Genomic DNA, 24,227 nt, shown 5'->3' with positions numbered 1-24,227 from the left:
TGTGTGCATGTCACGGGTCGCGGGGGCGATGTTGTCGCGCCCTTCCGGTGCGCGGGCGCAGCTGAAGCGCCCACCGTGACCAACTATATGTACCATGCTCTGATAAATAGACTTTTAACACAAGTTTGTGATATCACCATTGAATTTGTAGTTTAGATTTATGAATAAAAATTAAAAACGAATAATATTATACTTAATCATTGGGATATTAATCCATCAACCCTTACTTTATACCAAATTCAAATATTTAAATCCAATAGAAGAGTGAGAAACCATGTAATTAGACGATACGAGTTCATAGCAACAGTAGTCCTGCATTGTGCAATTATTATGTGAGACAATTTGTGTTTAAAGGTCATTAATAACACTCAACGGTATTTATCTGGGTTTGAGTCCTCAATCTTTGGGTAAGATGCAAGTGATCCCTGCCACTGGGCCATAAGTATATCGGCACTACCGGCGATAATGTACATTGTTACGGTGTACTAATTATGAACAAAATTAAAAGGTTTATTCTATAGATTAATTAGGTGATATAGCACACAGGACTGGCTTTTATGATGCAATTAATGGATACTGTTTAAGTGTTGTGAAAAACAAACGGCGTATTAATTTAATAGTGACATGCTAATGGAGGGCAGCCACCTGAGCTTTTGCTTTAAAATGTTTTCATTACAAAATATATATTGTTCCTGGAAAATACTGATAAGTTTAAAATACATTTTACCTTTCAACCTTTTAAACGGGTAAATGGAGTTCATATCAAAGTGATTTTCAATTTTCCATACGCGAAGTAAAACAATATTAATTGTCTTTTAGTTTTGGGTTTACTCGAATGAAAATAGAAGCATTGATGTTTAACTTTAAAATACTAAAGTACATCATGATCCTTCTGTCCCATTCCTTCTATCCCAATTTTATTTAGGGTCGGCACAGCATGTCTTCTTCTTCCATACTTCTCTGTCTGACGTCATCTCACAAGTAACATTCCAGCCATATCGTCTTTCACGAAATCCATTCCTCGTTTCTTTGGTCGTCCCCTTCCTCTATATCGATCCACATCCATGCTCAAGACCTTCCTCACAACATGGTCCTAATTCCTCCGTATAACACGCCCATACCCTGACAGCAGACATACTAAAGTACATATACGTTGTATATATGTACATACCTAATTTCTAAAACCAAGTATATTATCAATTCAGCCTTCTTTCAATTTTTTTGGTGTATGTTCTTTGGTATCGTGATCGATTGTTAACTGATCTTAATATTTTTCATTGTAATAGAAGTACTTTACTATTCTCGTTACAATATAAAGAGAATAATATTTTGCAAATAGTGGGGTAAGTTTATACACATAGGTCATTCAATACGTCATTAGAGCTGTTAAGCTTATTTAAAATATAAACTTTAATACTTACTTGATAATAAATAAAAAAAAATAACGAAGAGAAAAAATAAAATTATGTGCAATGTCCAATCAAATATATTTTTGGCGTTGATTTTAGTCAATGCGAAGTAAGGTTTAGCTATTATATGAACACAGACAGACATATATTCAGGCAATCTTTTACGTCGGTTTTTAGTTACGTAGAAAAACTATTAGTTACGATGTAAATATTGTGAAATAAGAAACTTTTTTCAGCTATTAAAATGAATGTTATATAATATAAATAAAATAAATTCATACGCATCGGAATACAAGTAGTTGATCTTTTAATGAAGTGACATATATAAATGTATGTTGTACAAAAAAAAATAATGCTCAACGAATATAAAAGACTATTTAAAATTCATTTAAAATATTTACGGTAAACGTTCTGGCCCGCTACGGAACTCTTACTTTGCGTAGTCCAAATTCCTCTTGGTTAAAAAAAATCAATTAACCAGAAAAAAGATATATAACATAAGTTAACGATAATTCAAAAATATTCTTTAATGAATGGGCCACCTCACTGAAATCTGGTGGTCACCACCCCCCAATTTACCACAGTAAGAAATATTAACCAACCCTTACATCGTCAATCAACCTTAGGAACTAAGATGTTATATCCTCTGTGCATGTAATTATACTGGCTCACTCACCCTTCAAACCGGATCATAGCAATTACGTTAGAATATGTGACCTCAGACGAGCTTGGTCAAAATCCTACCACTAAGAAAGTGGTGTAAGTGTACTGACAACTAAAATGGGGCGAGTTTAGAAATACATATAAATACATAGCTCTCAAAATATTTTATTTAGACGCATAATAAATTAAGTCCAGTTTGTAATACAGCACGCTTGAAGATATATTTTTATTATTATATTTTTCATAGCAATACGTTAGATTGTATGCAAGAATTTATTATAAAAATCTATTTTAGTGTGCTGTACAATTTTTCATATGGGAAAATGATATCGCGGAGAATATTCTGATTACAGTTTAGCAATATTGTAAATATTTTCAAATAACATATAAATGTCAATTTGGCATCAAAAATATTACTACAGTTATTGTTAGGTCTTGTATTGACATAATAAACAGTACAGTAAGATATAGGTACGGACGAGTACATTACAATTCAGCATTAGCTGTTCAAGTCAACGTGGAAACAATGAGGATGTTGTATAACTTGTATATTAATATTAATTGAGTTCGAAGTTTTAATTAAGTCATATTAAAAAATATATAAACTTTTTGCCGTAAGAGATTTTAGTATAAGAAAATAGTTTAACAATATGTAGTGACAATTACTTATTAGATAATTTTACTGAAGTACCTACGTCCTTGTTTAATTCGCTTTTACTGCACTAATTTAATTCAAACACTTTTTTCAATTCGAATCAAATTTTAAAACTGGAAATGATCGATCGAAATCGTCATTTAAAAAAAATCCCAAAGTGAGATCGTTGGAGCATTTGAACACCTTTTATCGGGCTCTATTCACGTGATCAAATTTCGTCAATTCAACGCAGTGGTTATGTAGAGAAGATCGGAAACAATTAGACAACTGTGGCATTGGTCAGCCGAGCGCATATCCGTACTGGCGTTCTGCCCTAGTGATACATTGAACCTCTCTACACACGCATTCTGCGCATACCTTATCGTATTTGAAATTAGGTTCAAATTTGAATAACAATGACATATATTGAAAATCGCGGAATATTTGTCTCTGGTATTTAAGTGAGGAAACATAATATTTGAGTGCGCGCTTTTTATGATTTTCAACTGCAAAATTGAGGCTCTAGTTCAGAAAAAGATTTTGTAATATAGACAAAGCCAAGTTATTCTAGCAATAGATTTTAATAGTTTGTATATCCAAGTTGTAGTTTAAAGATTGGGTAAGTGTAGTAACAGACAGATTTAACATAACATCTCAAATCATATGAAGAGGCGCATTAGCAATGTAAGGAGTAATTCATTTTTATAATTTTATTATTTATATATCCTTATGGATAACAAAATAAATTCAAGCTTGATAATAATCTTCAAAGATATATATTTTTCAATCCCTCGCAATCATCTCATTATTATCCTTATGTAAAGTTTAATAAATCATTAAAAAAATAATTGCAATAATAATTTTATACATGATAATTTAAAATAAATAGTTTTGGTTATAATAATTATATATAATAATGTGATATAATTAAAGATGACATCCCATGACAATGCACCGTGTTGGAGGCTGGGGATACTCGCTAACATGTTTCGTATGCTGTTTCACCAAGAGGCCCGGTTGCCGCTTTAAAACATTTAAAAAATAAAGATTGTCATATATTTATATTTATAATATATATATATATATATATATATATATATATATTTTAAATAAGTATCCCCGTTATGTTTCTAACGATTCAATGAGATTAAAGTATAAAGATTTTTTGCACATTGCAATTCATTTCATTAGCATTTCGACCGCTTCGATCAAAAAGCAATGACTTTTACCGGTAAATTAAAACAGAGTAAAGTAACTTTGTTAATAAATTGTATAGGCAGTAGATAGGATGTATGTCCCGAGGTTGTTGCAGTAACTAGTTTGTATCTCGACTGCTTCGCTAAGTGCGTCCTGCCGGACCGGCCGAGTACTTAACCTAATATTCGGTAATTGCATTAAAGGGCAGCAGAATTAATTAACTGCCTCTTGGAGTTGGTTAGCTAAGACGCAGTATTGATACGTGCATTGTGTTTAACATAACTATGTGTATAGCGTAGGCAACGATATATTTTGCCATACTGTATTTATTGCGTCACAAGTTGATATAATTATTTAAAAGATGTCTTTAACTGTATTTTTTCATGATATAAGAAAATGAACAAATTAATTCCAAATGATTGTAAGTGGTTACCTTTTACTATATACAATATCACTCGAGAAATAATTACTCGGTGGTAGGGCTTTCTGCAAGCCCTCTGGATAGGGATCACCCTCATCATGTATTCCGCCGCCAAAAAGCAATACTTAGACAGCATGTCTACGGGCGGTCTATTTATCTATTTCTATGTTGAACACGGTAAATGACTCATTTTTCAGTCCACCTACCAATATGACAATATACACTATATACACTGTGAAACCGGTGCCGAGTATCCAGCATGGGAACTAGTATGTTATATAATACCTTTCACCTGAATAACACTCTCTGACTTACTGGAATACAGGGTATTGATATTAGGCGGTAAAATAATTAATAAATGGCTTATACCTTAAGGATTAGATAAGAAGTAGGCAAGGGGACAGGAAAAACGAATAGGGGCGGGCACAAAGCCTTAATTTCGGGCACTGCATCATTGCAATAGAAAATAAATAAATATAAATGCATATACTATAATAACTAATAAACTATAATTAGTCTGTATAAAAACATTAAGTTACAAAAAAAAAAATTACAAAAAAAGTTTAATTTTAATTAACTTTAATTATTTAATACATATATTAATAATAAATTTGTAACTATATCATAAAAAATCACTATTGAATATAAAGTTGGATTTTATTGTACAATTGGACTTCTTCGACAACAACCTACATTTAATCAATTCAGCTATAATATTAATAAAAAAAACGTACACGCAACTTAAAAATAGTCTTTATAAAAGATAACTTTTATTATTAGCTTAATATTAAAAGTAAAAGAACATTTGGCACATATTCGACTACTTTGTTCTAATTTACCAGCGCGAGCACAAGATGAAGTGTACACACAAAATAAGCAGATAGGAATTCAATGATCCGAATTTGAACCTGCAATCTTTGGTTAGATCTACGTGTTATATCCTCTAGACCATCCCGACTATCTCGGTATTATAACTGCTTAATATTAAATAAACTAATATAATATAATCTTGAAATGACTTCCAATGCAGTCGCAATATGATAACCCTCGTTATGTGTTTCATATTTTTACATGATTTTATATAAGATTACCTATTTCGACGATAAAAATAACTTAAATTTTGTTAGATATTTAATATTGCAAGAGACATACTTATTCATCGAATTAAAATACAAAAAAAATAAAAAATAACACAACATTACTTTCGAATATTAATAATATTTAAAATAATATAAATATGAATTAACAGTGTATTGTTTAAAGTAATTTGAAGGTAATACTAGTCGATAATATGACTTATACATTATATTTTCTTTACATCTTTACGTTTGTAGGGAATGACGACTACATCTGTAAATTTGCATTATTATAAACTGCTTTAAAAAAGTCTGACAAGAGTATATGAAAAAAATGAGGTAATCAGTTTTTTGTATCTTACTTAATCGAACCTATAAAATTATCAACAAATAAATAGAAATTCTATCAGTGATCAGAACCAGGTTTATAAGCTGCATTCCAAATATCAGCAAAGCAGACGCTGGAGTGAAATCTATAGAACATAATGAGAGGTAAGCTTATATGTCCCAGGATACTCCAGAGAATCTTGCCGTAGAATTCGTATCTCTCATCGAGGCTTTCTGGTGACTTGTACGAGAAAGTATTAAAAAGCCACATGGATACATTAGCGATTAGGAGGAACATGAGCACTTCGCGTCCGGGCTTGTTTCGTCTCAGCTTCCGGCTGTTACTGCAACGTCGTAGACCGTCAACTAACAACGCGGTTTGGAAGATGACTTGAACAACCTGAAATTATCATCATTAGACATCATTCGATTTACAAAATTCAAGTTTAATCGAAATAATTATTTATAGATTAAGTGGAAGATGAATCTGCAGTACATTTGCAAGATAATTTAGTTTCATTAATCAAAGGTGTATTTTGATATTTGATTTTTATTCTAAAAGGGTTGCTGCATCTTATCTTATTTCAACAAATTGACCAGTTAGAAGACTTACCATTACAATAACGTCAATCGACTTCACGATGTTCAAAATATTAATAGTGGCCACCATCGAGAATACAGTTTCCATAAAGAAAGCTGGGAGACATATGAAAAGCAGAATGTCATCCAAGAGTGAAATCGGATGTTCATTGATGTCCAACTTTCTCGTCTGGTTGTAGGCGATGACCACCGCGAAAAGCATAACTAAGTGTAGCCCTAACTTTGTGCAGGCATTGAGCATGTAACCCAGTTCCAAGAAGTCGCTGAAAATTCAAAAAAATATTAAAAAACGCAGTTACCGTTGTTAATAAATAAAGCTTTAATAAATATTTGAATATTTTTGATGTAAATATAGACGCTTAGTCCAAATGAGGACAAGAGTCAAAGAAATTTTAAATCTCATAGCGAATGAAAATGTCGTAACGAAAATTGCATCCGTCATTTCGTCTGAAATTTTAGCACATACCAATCTCCGTACTGGAGGATGTTAGTGGTGCAATTAGCTTTTCCGTGAGATGTGATTAAGGATGCAATTAGTTGTCTATGACACATTTTTAAAAATTGTTATACATTTATCAATCAAACAATTTAAAGGTTATGTTAAAAACCATTATAAAATACATCACATAATATTTTTTAAGATCCATATAAGATGACAAAAGAAATGCTTGGAGATGAAAAAAAAAACTCTGTCCAGGCATCCAGTATCTGTATCTGTGCCAACTTTCACCGAGATTCGTTCTCGCGTGATTTAATAACATACATCCATCCAAACATATTGCATTTATAATATTAGTGAGATTTAGATTTTGAATATTAACTCACCCGCCTACACTGCTGAAGACGAATCCAAGAATCAGTACTCCAGAAGTGATGACAGTCAATACGATGCCTAGAAAGAGACCTTTGTTGGAAGCGTGGCAGTCCGCGTAGATAACGATGTTGCTCGTATAATCATTTTCTTCACTCGCTGTGGGAATTCTGTAAAACATATTCAGTTAAAAAGATAATAAACAATTGTCCGTCTACTGAATAATCCCGATAATTAATTCGTAAGTGCGTTTAAAGAGCCGAACCAACCAACGATTGCGAGATCCTAACCTAGGAAATTTCCATGTGCTTCATTTATTTGATGAGATTTGAAAGTGTCTAATTTCAATGAAATTCAGCCACAGCTGCCAATCTGCGCTGGAGCGTGGTGGATTTCGAAACCTTCTCCTCAAAGGGGGAGAAGGAGGCCTTAGCCCAGCAGTAGATATTTACAGGCTTTTTTTAACTATAAAATTAATAAAGACTGTTTATTCTTATTTAAAATGAAGAAAATAATTAAAGTGTTCTTCTACTCTAAGATAGTTAATGACCGAACAGTGTTACTTTTAATATGTTACAATTAATTCCGGTAAATATTACGAAAACATACGAGATGAAAGCTATAATTTCAATTGTTAAGTGGAATTGCCAAGGATGTTTTTTCTATGTGAATGTGTATACGTACTTGCATACAGTATTATTATCTTCTAAGCTCGATGTACTGTCGGAGTCTTCGTTTGAACAAGTTCCAATATGACTCCAGATTATGTAGTAAACGGCCACTATAAATGATTTCAATAAATATATCAAAACAGACTCATATTTATCAAGCATATACATTGAAAACTATTTACTCACCAATGAGAATATTAAATTCAACGCCAAAGGGATACAAGTAAGGCGAAAAATTTTCCGTTATAGATGTTATAGCGGGCGCTCCTTGACATTTTTCATTGTAAAGATCACTTATATCCCACAGTGGTGATTGATGTTCTAAAAACAATACAATACAATAATACGTCATTGGAGCTCAAGGTCATCATCACAAATCTATGGGAGAATTTAATGAGCCCAATCTAATCTAAAAGATTATAAATTTCTAAAATTGTATGTGATTTATTATAACTCAAATGATCGGTAAGACTCCGCGAGCTAAAAAACCACTACGTAAAGTAGAATATACTTTGGCAACCTTAAAACTGTTGACGGTAATATTGTAACTAAGAAGAAGTGTAGATGCCATCGTAAGACACAATATTAAAAAAAAATCTGCGAATTCGCCAATATAGGTGAACTTAGGTTTTATTTATTTATTATATGTAAGTACCCAATATTTTTGTCAACTTACCATACCTTAAAAGCACTTCTAAATTTAATAAAGGCAAAAATTTGACACAGAGGCAAACGGATGTTTTTAAAACCAACATATAATGTATATACTCTATTCTGTATTTTATGTTCTTTAAAATACTTACGCTCATTTAGGAGGAGTGATGTTTCATTTTCCGTTGTTCGATTACCATACTTAGTGCCTGCGTATATAGTTAAGGCTAGAACGGTTTCGCGGACAATCGTCGATATCCAAAAGCAGAGACTACTTCCAATCATATGCATGAAGCCGAAGTGGGCTAGGCTCTAAATAAATAAAAAACAAAACGGTTTAAAAGATATACAATTATGATATCATTTAACAATTAGTTACGTTCGTGGTCATTTGTCCTCCGATGAGAGAAGGATATTTCAATATTGGTTACCGCCAATTTGAAAATAATTAACTAAGTAATAATAAAATATAGAAAATTATAGTGATATATGGTTTTTATTTAATTTTCATATTAGCGCATCACTTTGAATCAATCTAATATATATTTTATAAAAGAGTTTATTAATTTGTAAAACGAATTATTTCATGATTTTCCTCGTATTACTTGTATAAAAAAGTTTTTTATTTTTGCATTGAATATTGAAATCTCGGACGTTTTGCCCTGAAATAATATTATTGATTATAGATTTTCTCATCTGAAACTTCTCAGCATTTCATACAACAGTACCTTCATATCAAAGTGGCAATTAAATATTCGCATGGGGATGTAATTATAAAGATACATTAGGGGACATAAAGATTCGGATGGGACCTTTTTCTATATTTTTTTTACGATAAGAAAAAATATATAAACATTTCTTGAGAGGTGTGTTATAATAAAACCTATACAAATTTACAATATACGAACATATAAATAGCTATTATTTATAGATTATGAATGCACATTTGTTAGAGCCGAGATGGCCCAGTGGTTAGAACGCGTGCATCTTAACCGATGATTTCGGGTTCTAACCCAGGCAGGCACCACTGAATTTTCATGTGCTTAATTTGTGTTTATAATTCATCTCGCCGCGTGATCGTGCTCGCCGGTGAAGGAAAACATCGTGAGGAAACCTGCATGTGTCTAATTTCAACGAAATTCTGCCACATGTGTATTCTGCCAACCCGCATTGGAGCAGCGTGGTGGAATATGCTCCAAACCTTCTCCTCAAAGGGAGAGGAGGCCTTTAGCCCAGCAGTGGAAAAATTTACAGGCTGTTAATGCTAAAATGCTAATTTGTTAGGATGTATAATTAGTTATTTTAACAAATTTAAAAATAAATAAGCAAAAAAAAAATATTGTCAATGATGCATACCTGCGCTTTCATTACATGAACATTTGAATATTTAAATATGAAGTATAGTTGTAGAAAACAGTAAAGTGGATTGGCCACATCGAGAATCACTTGCATAATATCGATGCAGTCTTGATTACTGATATTATCGTCGAAGTAATAGCTAATTTGTGCGGCTATTAGCAAGACTGAGTGTATTAAGTGACCTAACGCGAAACCTGTAATAAAAATAAAATTAATGTCATGAAAACTGAAGCGGTATACGATACGGTATAATATGTTAATAACGTGGATTAATAAATTGTACAGAGTATAAGAATAAAATTATTCAACCTAATTAAGGGATCAACCCTTCAACCCTTTAAAGTTTGTTGTCTTGATCTCTTAAATATATTTAAAAAAAAATAAACATATTATTTTACATTTCTTACAATGCGCCTATTTTTTTTGCCCCTGAGCTAGTATTTCATACATATATTATATAGTAACGATACATATAAAATATATTCAGCACAAGATTTAAATACATACAATCAATTTGAAAGACAGCTGAATATATAAATTTTCAGCTGTCTTTTAAAGCTTTCAGCTTTAATATAAATGATTTTATGATACACCGTGTGTTAATCTTAAAATAGTATGTTTGATCATTTTTTTATAAATAGAATGGTTATTTCAGGCCTTATCACATAGTTATAAAGATTCTATACATCATTTAGATTATCAGAACTAGACTATTTTTATCAGAATTGTCGTATACTCTAATCAATGTTTTGTTTAATATTGCTAAAGATAAACGTACCAGCAGCTCCTAGTTTAAGATAAAAGCTGCCCGAGTGTCGTCCATGACTGAAACAGTAGTTGTGTTTGAGAGGGATTAATAATGCGGGAGGAATCACTTGAGATATAGTACTTTGTGGTGTGCGATCGCCCGGAATGTTGTAGCCGTACTCGTCCTGGAATGTCAAGATATTTACTTAATAAGAATCGTCTGTAATAGTAAGAATACAAATATTGCCTTAAAGAACATGCGTCGGTTGAAAGTCTATCAGATGTGTTTCCATCAATCCCTATTCCCTCCGCAAAAAGTCGTCTTATTTATAGGCTATTGCTGTGCTACTTTTATGTGATGTGATAGATTTCTTAACCAGGCTACTTATGTTATAAACTTCGAAAAGCTGCTATTCAGCCACTTTTTTATTATTATTTTATTTTACTTGCACTTTAAGTGATTTTAATAAACTAGAAGACTATATCGATTACTGGCAACATTCTGCGACACTCTTTGTAAGTGTGTACAATAATTTTGTTTAGAAATAATTAAGGGAGTCTTCTGTGTATGATGTGTCTCATAACGGATCGTATACTAATATTTTAAGAGTTAGAAGATCAAAATTTGAATACATTTTAGAAGAAATACGATCTTTCCGTAATTATTTATTAAATATAGTCCGAAGTTTGCCTTATAGGAATCAATTATACCTTTGAAATAACTTTAATTAATCAGTAACTTACGGTAAAATAATATTATTTCACCTAAAATATGCTTGTATGTAGGCAAAAACTCGTTAAAATATTAGAACGAGACAAAATGTCGTATGTCACGTATTTTTAAGTAGTACTGCTGTTTATATTTTTATAAATTCAAGACTTCACTGTACTAATATTAAAAATGCGAAAGTATCTCTGTCTGTTTGTCTATTATTCTTTTACTACCAAACCACATTTTGATGAAATTTGGTATGAAGCAGGCTTGAAATCCTAGCAAGGACCTACATTATACAATATATTTATAAATAGCTAAACTTAATAAGTTTTTGTATCTTACACTTGATGGCCAACACAAGAAACCCGTCTGCGACAACTATTCATTTATAAACGTTAACTTATAAAGAAGTCTTTCAAAATCAAAATATACTTTATTCCAGTAGGCTTTTTCAAGCACTTTTAAATTAAATTTTAAATTTTAACTATTGTATTTATTTATTATTATTACTAACATAGTTTTAAAATATTTTGTATACTAATCTTTTCATAATTATATAATATGCAATTGTATAAATGTAAATGTTATGAATGTTATGATCCTTGGATGGTCGAAATAAAATATTATTATTATTAAATCGTCGTTTAACAAACTATATGAAGTAAAGCTATCACTGGTTCGGAATGCAGATTCTACCGAGAAGAACCAGCAAGAAATTCAGTAGTTTCTCTTTTTCAACATTTAAAAATACAAAGACATTTTAGTTAAATACAATGATATACGCATATAAGACATCCTGCCTGGTATACAATAAGTAATACCAGTAAGACATTCTACAAATATTTATTTTGAAATTGTGTTAAACGCGAATATTTCGATAAAAGTTAACTATTAGCTGGCGTATGAAAAAACGAACTTTAATATGTTAAAAGCACTGTAGTTTTTGTTATTACTTTATATCACGTACGGAACTTTATAAAAGAGGTGTTAAGCCCACGACTTTGTTTACGTGGACGTTGAATATCAGTCGGTAACAGAGCTGTCAATCCATTTTTCATACCGTTTCAACGATGTCTACGTGTTACGTCATGCGTATCCAACAGAGAGATTATATATTTTCAATAATTGTATTTTTAATCTTTATAAATATGATTCCTTCTTATGCTTGTAAATTTATCGTAATATATATATCGGAGCGTGGTTACTTTGGTTGTTGATTTGGATAATTAATGAATCGAGTAATTGGCAATAATGTTTGATGGCTGATTTACTTATAAGAGCGGGTCACCCCGAATGGAGTTGTAAGTGTCATGGCAACGCGAGTCGTTATGTTTTGACAAGCTTCTCGAATGTGATGGTTGCTTGCAAACCCATTTGCTCTTAATCGAGATGAATTATTGTAATCCTTTGATATTATTGTGGTGTACGATTATTGAATCAATGAATACAATGATTAGACGATATTAAATACGTTTTATTTTGTGAATATCTCCATTGCACGCCCACATAGTCCTCCAAATGTCGGATCAATCCCGAACACAACTGTTCGGCATCCTGCTTCTCCGACATATATATACCATACATATGTAGCTGGTTCACTAGTAGGTTGGATATTATAGTGGATACATATATGTATATCGTTGTATGTCGCTACAAAGGCTTAAATTTTTAAAAAAATCAATAAACAGTGACAAGATACCTATTTTAAATAAATAAATTTGAACAGACTGCCATATCGACCATTATAGGCGCCTGAAATAATATAGGGTTGTTTTTTATTAATATTCTTTACGCTCTAAATGCGTCATCAACCGCGGCAACGAAAATGCTAAGTCCCTTGTGCCTGTAGTTACAATGGTTCACTAACCACATCCACCAATGGTTTGGAGGCAGAAAAGCCGATTCTTGGCCTACGTCCACTATTTTACATATGTTATTAAAATGTTATTATTTGAAATCATACATGATTACAAACAGTAAGTCTCACCTCTTGCTTCCTGAAGAACTCTTGTATCTTTTTACTATGAAGACCTTTGATTCTTTCGTTCTTAAGAGCCTTCGACTTGTATCTATTAATGTCAATTAATAAAAATAATTGATATATAAATCCAATAGATAGTAACGTGATTGAGAAAATCTGAAATAGAGGAAAAGATTTCACATTCAATTATATTTTAAATAGTCACGTGACTTTAAAGATTATCTGTTTTGGTTTCGTGTAGACATATATAATTCAAGAGATGTTTGAATAATAAGAAGTATTTATATGATAAAAATTGCTACATATGTTGAACAAAATATGCGATAACACTAAATTCCAATAAATGTATCAAATGGAAGTGATTTTTGATTGTATACCACCACACACATCACCAAACACACTCGACATATTTCGTTTAATTTTAGTATGATCATCAAACAAAAAATGCACTGATTTGTAACCCCTAACACCGACAAAGTGCTGTCAATGAATAGATCTAAGACGTTACTACGATCTACTACTACTTGCGATCTATTAGCCAAATCGCAAAACACTAATACAAACGATTGAAGTTTAGGTAAAGTGTATTTGATAAATGGACAGGAGCTATCCAGCATTAGCATTAGCAGCCCGTAAATGTCCCACTGCTGGGATAAAGGCCTCCTCTCCCTTTGAGGAGAAGGTTTGGAGCATATTCCACCACGCTGCTCCAATGCGGGTTGGCGGAATACACATGTGGCAGAATTTCGTTGAAATTAGACACATGCAGGTTTCCTTATGATGTTTTCCTTCACCGCCGAGCACGAGATGAATTATAAACACAAATTAAGCACATGAAATTTCAGTGGTGCCTGCCTGGGTTTGAACCCGAAATTATCGGTTAAGATGCACGCGTTCTAGCCACTGGGCCATCTCGGCCCAGACAAGACTGTATAAATCCTTACCATTAGCCGAAAAACTATAAACCGTAACCCTACGTCCCTATTACGTTTAACGTGATAAATGTTTTTGATTTCAGTATTTATAATATGTAGAATATTAGAAACACATTCGAAGCGAGTTCAGTAATCGTACTAGTCGTGATTATTTACTACATTCGTGTGGAATTAGCTTAGTTAATTAGCTAAATTTGAATCAGCTATTTCTTGATAGCTAAACAGATCAAACAGTACAGAGATGAGTGATAGAAATAAACAAACAATGCCTGTTTATTATTATAAGTATTATAATTACCGGTGATAGTGGAATGTCGATAAATATGTCTGATACGTAAAATATCAGTCCAAGAGTCACCAACAACACTGCGTACATACAGCTCAGTATCAACGTGAAGTATTTGCTGTAAGAAATATGTATAGTTGAAATACTAAAAAGAGATTAATATGGTATTAAGATATTTTTATTCGTATAATTTAATTTAGTTTGAATTTTCTGTGCTACCATTCTGAGGTAATTGTTTTTCATTTTTTTTAAGTAATGAGGCTGCATATTTCGAAGTCTTCGATTCGAATTATAGGCTGTACCAATAAAAAGTTATTGGATTTTTTTTCTATGATAAATGGTCGAAACGATCATTATTGACATGCTAATCAATCTATACAATATGAAGATTATAGTGAAGCAAGCGAATACAAAATCTAAAGTGAATGCAAATTCCCTGTAGTGCGATACGTCGCGTCTTTTTGATAATGAGTCAAGTGCTTTAATTTTTAACTTTTGATTATTCACTATTACGTTCGGCGCACCCCTTCTGCCTTTTCTTTTATAATATGAGAACAACTTAGTCAAACTTAAAAATAACTTGTTTTATTTAACGTATATTAAAGATTTTTTTCAATTTTATGTACCTCGTAAGTCGAGCGTTTTCCTCAGGACTTGTCGGTGGCGGTGCATGAGTTTCCACGGAGCGAATGGATTGCGCGTCCATAGTGACCACTGATCGCTTACGCGGAGTCATTCCGCCGCGCAGTTCGATTGGAGTTTGTAGACGATAATTATCTGAAAATTAATTGCTTTTTAAATATCTCGCTTAAATATAAACTAGAAGAGATTGCTATCGTTACGTATGCTCTTGTCCATCTTATTAGTTGTGTAATGTAATAAATGTTATGTATAATAAAAAAAATTATATACTTGTCCTATTTGTACATATGCAGTACACATTGACATGTAACATACATGTAAAAATTTATGAATAAAAACTTTCAATCTCGTGTATGTCCGAAGTCTTCAAACCAAATACTTGTTGCGTATTCGAATACGCAACAAGTATTTGGTCACCTTACTATATTATACTTACTAACGGAATAGAGGAGTTAAAGATTTAAATAAAAATTACAAATAAAAAGTAGCGTGTATTTATTATAAATTAGGTACTCTTGAACAAAGAAGAAACCAGATTGATATGTTACTATTAAAAGCAAACATAAATGCTAAAATGGATTGTTTTGTTAAGCTATCGCTCTTTCTCAGAATACTTCTTCCTTTAGACTGCTAAACAAGCAACGATTGAATCTACCTGAGTCGAGCACAAACTATGCTGAAATTCTATGGTAATTCGTCTGACATGAACATAAAACAATTTATATCAGCATCGTGACTTATTTTAAAAATACTAATAAAAAAAAAGATATTAACTGCATACTTATATGAACTAAAAAATCATATCACATACAAGTACATATAGAGTATATAAAGTAGTACTTAAAAACGCTATTGATTATAAAAAGATCATAAATCGTATCTTCTAATCCGTATAAGAACAACGTGTTCTCCTCCACTAAAAAAGAGAAGGTCTCAGCCCAGTAGTGGATCGTTTACAGGAACTGACATGAACGGTAACAATTTTTTAATGATTAATTAAAACATTAATACTTACTCATAGATTTTAAATCTCCATTTCTGTAAATGCCACTGCTCGGTGTGTTTTCAGCTAGAACGGTAACAATATTGAAGTATGTTAATAAAGTTCTGTAAAACAGTGACTTTTGTAATTTGGTTTTATATAGTTAAATCGAACAGTTTTTATATCGGTCTAGTTTAGAAACGAAAATATATAATAAAAATAAATTTGAATGATATTAGATTTAAGTATTATAAATTAATAATCAAAACGTAAATTATAATTGTAATACTAACTCATCGGGGTAGATGGATACGAATAATCTTCACGGTTAGGAATAATGAGCTTCGGCAATCTGTCCTGGGAGTCCTGTAAACAAGAAGTCCATTAGCCTGTTGGGTAATTGTGAGAATATAGACTGAAAGCGTATTCCGATACACGGTGCACGCGTGGACTTCGTATTTACAACGTAAACCGGACCTAAAAAAATCATGCGTGAACATCGAAAGCCGTACAAAATCGGATTAATAACTTCATTAGTCGCTTGTTTCTCTCGATCGACACCACCCCGTATTTCACTATAATCCCATTACAGTGTTCCACGTTCTCGAAACAAAATTTTTGGCCGTTCGATTTCAGCCAAATGCTGAACGATGACATCCATTAATTTCAACCAATCAAAACTCAAACAATTCAGATAATTTCACTTCGACATTTTTGTATCGTATAATCAAAAATAAAATAAAATTATGATAACATATTTTGGTGTACTTGTATTTTATATATACGAAACCAATTACTATTAGGAAAAATCTAGTGACATAATATACTGTGTCATATTTATCGTCATAAATCATATCGTGTTATTATTATGATATTAAAGAGATAGTCTATTTTATTGTGAAGTAGTTGGTTTTACATTTTGACCTTTCCAGACCAGTGCTGTTTAAAAGTAAATAAAAATATAATCATTTTATTGAATTTCAGTTAACAATACAAACGTTAAATATAAAAAATTTACAAATTTATATGATTTTTAATTTATAAATGTGTTTTTAATTTTTTATTATATTTAATGAAATTCAAGCGAAATATACTATATTCGAGTATGTTCTTGCGAGCGATTTTGAGTCATTTTACATGATTAAGGAGAAGAACCGGCAAGAAACTTAGTAGTTACACTATCCTGATAATCAGTTACATAGACTACTGAATATAATAATCAAATTATTACTTATCCATGGAATTCGGCGAATAATATCCCCACACTTTTTTGCCATCTATAATAATTCTTTATCGATTACTACGCCTTATAAATAAAGTTTTTTTAAAAATGTGATTGAAATATATTAACTGACAAACTAAAAGTATTTAAGGAATTTTATTATAGAAGTGAACCCAGCCCAAGGAAGGATGAATTGAGTTTGCGAAGACAAAACCCGTGTTACAAGTTTTTTTTTACTTCTCGTGTTTATAAAATGTTTGTCACTGTTTCTATAAAAATATTCCATATTATTATGAATATACAAAGTATTGTTAAAAATAATCATTGAAACATGATTTACATAATAAATTTGAAGGCCATGTATCTTTTTATACTTGATAATGTTGTAATTCGTGCCACGTGGTTAATTATAGTATTGAAAATTTGCATTATTTCCTATTGTAAAAATATAGTCACATAGACATGATAAATCAAGAGGCATAAACAAAGACATTCTGCGATTATCGGTGCTTATCGCGATACTCAATTAAAATTTGATATGTAAGACGGGCGCTAGCGATGCTATTAATGAACATTTCCATTGAGTATTTATGACATGGCCAGTTAACAGGCGCTGTGTATAATAAAAAAAATAAAGAGATTGAATTTTCATTAGGCGAGGCGTTGGGGCGGCACGATGTGTCCGCAGTCGGTATTTACAGCGGGGTAGAGAGGGTGTAGGGCGAGGGTGGCGAGCGGCTGGACTCAAAAGGTTTACAGTTGGCTGCGCGAGAGTGACCCGCCTCACAAACACGGGCCGCGTTCGCCGCTCCGTACTATGGAAGTGAGCCGTTCGCGACAAATCCTTCGTATTTTATTTGTATCGTAAACCATACTTTAATTATTTATTAACTTGTCCTGATAAAAATAAAAAGATACTACGGCTCAGGTTTATCGTATAAAATACATTAATATTATGAATATGAAACATTTAAAGACAAATTGTGATTCTTTTGTATCTAAAAAGTAATGGTAAAAACTTTAATAAAACGATTCATATAAAATATTAACTATTCGTAAATAGACAATATAAATGAATCGCATACAAAGCCACATCCATATCATTCTCATGGAAAAATTATTACAACCCATTGCGTTCATGTATGTATATGAATTCACTGTTTAAACAACGGACGATGCTTAAAATAAATTTACTTTGAAAAAACAACAAAATAAAACGTTGATTTTTTTTTTAAAATAAGAATGACATTATTCTTGATATCGAAAGAATTTCAACCACGATAACGTTGTACTTGCTAGTATATAATTTTTATTTTATCATAATTAATTAAGATAGATTTTCAGATTTAATTGATAAGTTTTTCGATTGTACCCTTGAATGATTGAATTTAACTGCAATATGATGTTGACGTCATAGAACTTTGCTCGGAAATGACATAGAAAAAAACTTGTATATTATTAAGGAATTGTGTGAATTTGTCATGTATATTTTTTTCACACAAACAATTCGAGATTCGCTTTTATAAAAAACTAAAAGTGTATATGATTCTGTCATTGAATTTCAAGAATAGTATACAAGGAATTTATTATTTTATATTTATACAAATTAAATGAAAACTGAAACAATTCTTTTTGAACTTTTTATTTCAAAGAACATCATTTACATTATGTATAAATTAATATATCATCGAAGTGAATAGCAGGCGAAATTGATTATATAAGATGAGTAAAGCCACGATAAATCGTAAAGTAGCTCCTTGATCCAAAATAAAGCGGACGTCATTTGGGTGAACAAACAAAATATATCAGCAAACACCGTCAAAATACGTTACGAAACACCGCAAGAAAAATATTCGCAAACCGACTAACAATGTCAGGTGTAAAAAGCCTGCAAGTTTTTGATGAAACGATTACTATCGATTTATATAAATGAATACTCATACAAGTAGAAATGTTCAATAAATAAGGTACAAAAAACATCCTTTTTTGTTAATAACTAATTTTGCACTAAACAAAAACATTTTAATACACGGTAGGTAAGTTATAATTATTTATACCTTCTGTCCAATTTTCTACCATATTTTTTCACAAAGTTATAAACAAAAACGCTTTTCACCCTCTCAACCCCTTAGCGTTCACCCCAGAGGGTTGAAAATTTGTTATTAATTTAACGTTCCAAACCACATATCAAAAAATCATAATGATACTAATTACTTAACCTTAACGGGCTTTACTGACTGGCCTACTATTTAATCGCCTATCATTCATGTTTTGCAATACATTTTATTTTAAAATATTTATTCACATGTTGTATAAAAATAAATCGAATAGATTTAAAAAAAAAAAAACTGTAATTATTATTGGTTCTTTCTTAAAAAAATATTTTTTTCATTACAAGCCGTAATTTATACTTCTCTTTTAGAAATAATTTCGGTGTTTATAATTAAATAGTTATTCCTCTTCGTTCGGTCCAGGTCTTTTTATACTAAATCTCTTTTATAATAAGTCCCATACACCTTTACATAACGATCAGTTCAGTAGCTTAGTAGTGAAGATGTATCAAACGCACGTATGCAATTAATTATAATGATCTAATATTTGTCTGATTGTGTTATCATAAAAGTTTTGGTAGAACCATAAGTTACATTTTTACCTGCATACGTTGTCTTTAATATTATACCATTCATTTCGAAGTTCTTAAAACACCATAATTTAAACTCATTTCCGCGGACTAACAAGTCATAAAGCAGGCTTATTGTGACTAGCGAAGTTTTCTTCAATAAAATTATTAGGCATTTTTTAATCGTTATATAAACTTAGTATCATTATAAATAAAACTACTGAGAGAAGAACTACTGAAAGAAGCAAAATTAAACAAAAAAAGAATTTCATAATATCTTAACTACGCATTTAATTTATCTTTTATATTTATTGATTATTTATAGCACGAGTTGCGGTATAACAAATATATGTAGGCAAAGTTTTTCTTTACCATATGTATACCATTTGTAACTTATCATTTAAAATCTAAGCAACCATTGACGTGACACACTTTTGATAAGAACCTAATACTGACGGTTAGGGTAAAAACTAGCATTTTAAAATAATAATAATAATTGAATAACAGATGCGGGTATATTAACAAATTTTATTCACCTGCTTGTACCTGGGATCTTCATATTATGTAGGCAGGTGGTAAGTGGCCGCCGAACCACAACAATAAAAAGTATTGACGCAGAATCCTTGATGAGTAGGTGGTACCCATCGAGTAAATATTAAAGTCTAGGTGGTAAACGGGAAAGTAGGCAACCTATATTTATCCAGTTACACACATAATATTCTTTCGGCTAATGTTACATTTTTATCAATAACAAATTGGGGAAAACAAAATAACTGAATTTAATCATCGAACTTAGATTTTGTTGCTGCCTTTTATTAAAAATATGAAGACACAAAAGTAAAAAAAATATTCAAATTAAAGATAAATTACACCAAAGGCACGGGCAATATGTCTGTAGAAATTTAAATTAACAACAAAAATAATAATAATAATAAGTATGAATGGCCCGTCAAGTAGTTAGACAATCCATTTGTGATTTCCTAATGTACTCGTACATATTATCTAACATATATCTTTGCCATTATGAAATAACAGATGAAATTATGTATTTCTTGTACCGTATATTTTTATAGGTAGGTGGACCGGCATATGGGCCACCTGATGATAAGTGGTAACCACTGACGATAGACAATGGTATGATAAGAAATCATAGACATGCCTCATACCACCGATGTGGCACAAATAGAATACAACAATACTAAGTAGTTCTGTTTAGTGGTAGAAGATATGACGCGCGGGTCGTACCAACCCAAACAGGCTTGCGCATAGCTTTACTACCAATCTTAGACTATTAGCTACAATATTAATAATATAAAGCAGAAAATATTATGATAAGATCTATACTTTAAATTATATTATACGGTGGGTTACTAAAATGTTTGTTTAATTTATGTACTATTAGGACTTTTTTATTCAATGCATACCAAGTCATAGAGATTTTTTTTTTTCTTAAAACAAATTATCCATGGAGAAACAATATTTATCCTAATTATGTAGCTTCTTAAAAATGGCGTTTTTGAAAATATCAGATAATTTTTGATGTGATTAAGCAAATCGGATATTATCTAGTAGTATTAATATAATCGAGATTAAAATATTACGTGAGGTGGTTACATTTGCTTTAAATACGCCATGAGAGACACGTTTCGTTGCTTGATTTGTTTATAATCTGTTTACTGGCTTGGGGAAATTACAATATTATCAAAAAATAATTGTGATACGTAATCATTGTTAGATATGTTAGTTTTTGAGTCGATATAATTACAAATACGTCATGTTTTAGCACTTTCAAAAATAAAGATGACGATTTAGTCTTTTTTTATCTGGTATCAGGCTAGTGCGCAAAATATTCTAGCAATATCACATAATAGAGATGACAACTAGAAGATTAGTCAGTTTCTATAAATAAATAATTATACAGGCTTTTTGTGCCAGTATAGTTATTAAAAAAATATATATTAATTATAAAAAAAAAACACTAAAAAAACTGATAAAGTATTTACATAAGACAAACATATTTTTGTCAACAAAATTGATATAATATAAGTTATTTTTTAATTATTTTTTGTTTCATGAATTTTGTTAATGTTTGATGAAATCAATGGAGTATACCTTGGGGTTAGATACTTGTTTAACATATACTGAGATATTTAATTATTTAACCAAAATAAAAGGTCATCATTTGTCAAACAGAATCATGTTTTGCTTTCAGTTTCGATAAAGAAAGAAAATAAAAAAGTTAAATAAATGTCAGGCGTATATTACTAATAAAAGCTATATGGTAAAATTAATTTTCCATTATACGTTCAGTATAGCTTCTTGATTTTAATTTATCTTAGATAATATTATGAACTGTGTTGTATTTGTTTTTCAAATTGGCAACACCAACATTTTGTCACGTGAATTGATTAGCGTAGTAGGAAATAAAGAAAACATTAAAATCGTAAAATATTATCAGTATTTAATCCCTTGTCAGGAAATTAATCCGTTAGGTAGCTGAGTATTAAAATATTGGATTTTGCGATTTATTATAGCATTACTCTTATGACACAATTATTTATTAATTTAATAAAAATTATAATTTATTAATTTTATAGCACAAAATAAGAAATGTGTGTAAAAAATAGAATTAATAGTCTTCGTTAGAAATTTATATAAAGATATTAACCTTGAAGTAAATGTAGTTGAAGTATGTGGAGTGATTATTATTATGTAAAATAGGTATGTAGTCTGGCAAATTGGCATAATTAAGTCAACACCACTGCCCATAAACATTGGCGCTGTATCAAATATTAATCAACCCTTTAATCTTGTATTATGTCGTATAATACATCTTTAGCTTTATTTATTAGGTGAAAATTCAAGGCATTTCAAAACATAAGTAAGGAAATAGAACAGATGTAAAATTATTAGATTAGATCAGGATTTAGATAATGTTATACTAATTGTCCTAGACTTAATTTTATATTGAAATTGTTAGTATACATACTTATTTAAATAAAATGTAACCTTACCGTTCTTTCAAGATCAGCGTACATGACACTGCGTGGAGGTCGGCGTCGGCGACCAGCGGCAGCTGTCATCAAGTTGCCAGCACTAGGTCCCGGCTGGGACATTGTCCGCCGACGTTCAGGAATATCTTCATCTTGAGCTGACGTGGCATTCACCGAAGAATTGTGTACCTTTATGATCAGTGTTATTACTTTAGTTCCATTGGGATACTAGTTGTGAGGACGGAGGGCAGGTGTAAGGTATCCCTGACAAAATGTATGTAAAATTTCATGATGATCGATTGAGTTAAAGGCGTGAACTGTAACAAACAGACGCATGGGTATAATAACGGGCGTAATAATATTTGAATGTAGTCATCGTCCCGTTGTAAAAAGAATCAAAATATTGGTATCGCTTAAATTAATATTTTGTTTCCAATTGGCTTAGTGTTGTTTAAAGAAACAATTGTTTATGTTTTAGTAATTCCTATTAACTGATATTGATATTTCAAACGACTAATAAGTCACAAACGACTATTACAAAATAATTTCGGATTTTCGAAATGCGTAAATTTTTAAAGCTAGAGGGGAAAACATTAACGATGCACCAATAAAACAGGCCCACTTGTAAATGGCAAGCTCTCCCGTGGAAAATCCCTAACGTAAATTTTGTCATGTAACTGGATTGGAATACGAGCTGCACGCTGAATTGTCTAGTGTAGAAAAACTTAAAAAAAGAAAAGAGAACTGAGGTCTAGCTGTTCTAAAAGTTGTTTATGCCACGTATGCATCGCTTAACATTCCTTTCGGGTATTTCCCGTATGTTCAATTACTGAATATTGATTAGATTAAAGCGATCATTTTAAATCAAAATATATATCTTAATGTAAATGAAACTTGATGCTTTATACATGTTTTCTTATATTTAAAAAAAATAATCTAGCAATTTCCAGCTACTTACTCCAGGATCGTTTGTGTTATCCGTTATGTCTCCTTGGTTTTCCTCACTAAATTTCTCCAAGGAGGTTTCCGAGTGAAACTTTTTGTCACCCAGGTTGTTTCTATTCACAATATCCTCCAACATTTCATTCCTAGCTGCGTTCGAGTTAGACATTTCACTAATTATTTATAATTCACTAAAACGTTTCAAATTTCCCTTTAAGAGACAACAGAATTAAAGTATCATATTTACACTGCCTTTGAATTACAATTGATTGAATAAATTCATCGATACAGAGACGTTTTCTTTGTAAACAATCAATCGTGCGATTCAGATCGCAAATGAAAT

The 24,227-nt window shown here is 31.2% G+C and overlaps 1 protein-coding gene across 1 annotated transcript; it reads right to left on the bottom strand.

Annotated features, from left to right (window-relative positions):
• Positions 1-5,627: 5,627 nt before the first annotated feature.
• On the bottom strand, positions 5,628-24,053 carry LOC125077988 (proton channel OtopLc-like). The gene is made up of 15 exons (XM_047690122.1): positions 23,901-24,053; positions 22,964-23,131; positions 16,401-16,473; positions 16,141-16,194; positions 15,110-15,260; positions 14,496-14,601; positions 13,269-13,418; positions 10,598-10,751; positions 9,817-10,013; positions 8,613-8,772; positions 7,996-8,130; positions 7,823-7,919; positions 7,153-7,308; positions 6,341-6,590; positions 5,628-6,127 (listed from the first exon to the last, which is right to left on the bottom strand). The coding sequence occupies exons 1-15, from the start codon at positions 24,051-24,053 to the stop codon at positions 5,807-5,809; spliced, it is 2,325 nt and encodes a 774-aa protein (XP_047546078.1). The 3' UTR covers positions 5,628-5,806.
• Between the last annotated feature and the right edge of the window lie 174 nt (positions 24,054-24,227).

Source organism: Vanessa atalanta, chromosome 4 (assembly GCF_905147765.1).
Source record: "Vanessa atalanta chromosome 4, ilVanAtal1.2, whole genome shotgun sequence".
NCBI lineage: Eukaryota > Metazoa > Arthropoda > Insecta > Lepidoptera > Nymphalidae > Vanessa > Vanessa atalanta.
Note: the sequence above shows the minus strand (reverse complement) of the source record. Positions and strands in the feature narration are given on the sequence as shown.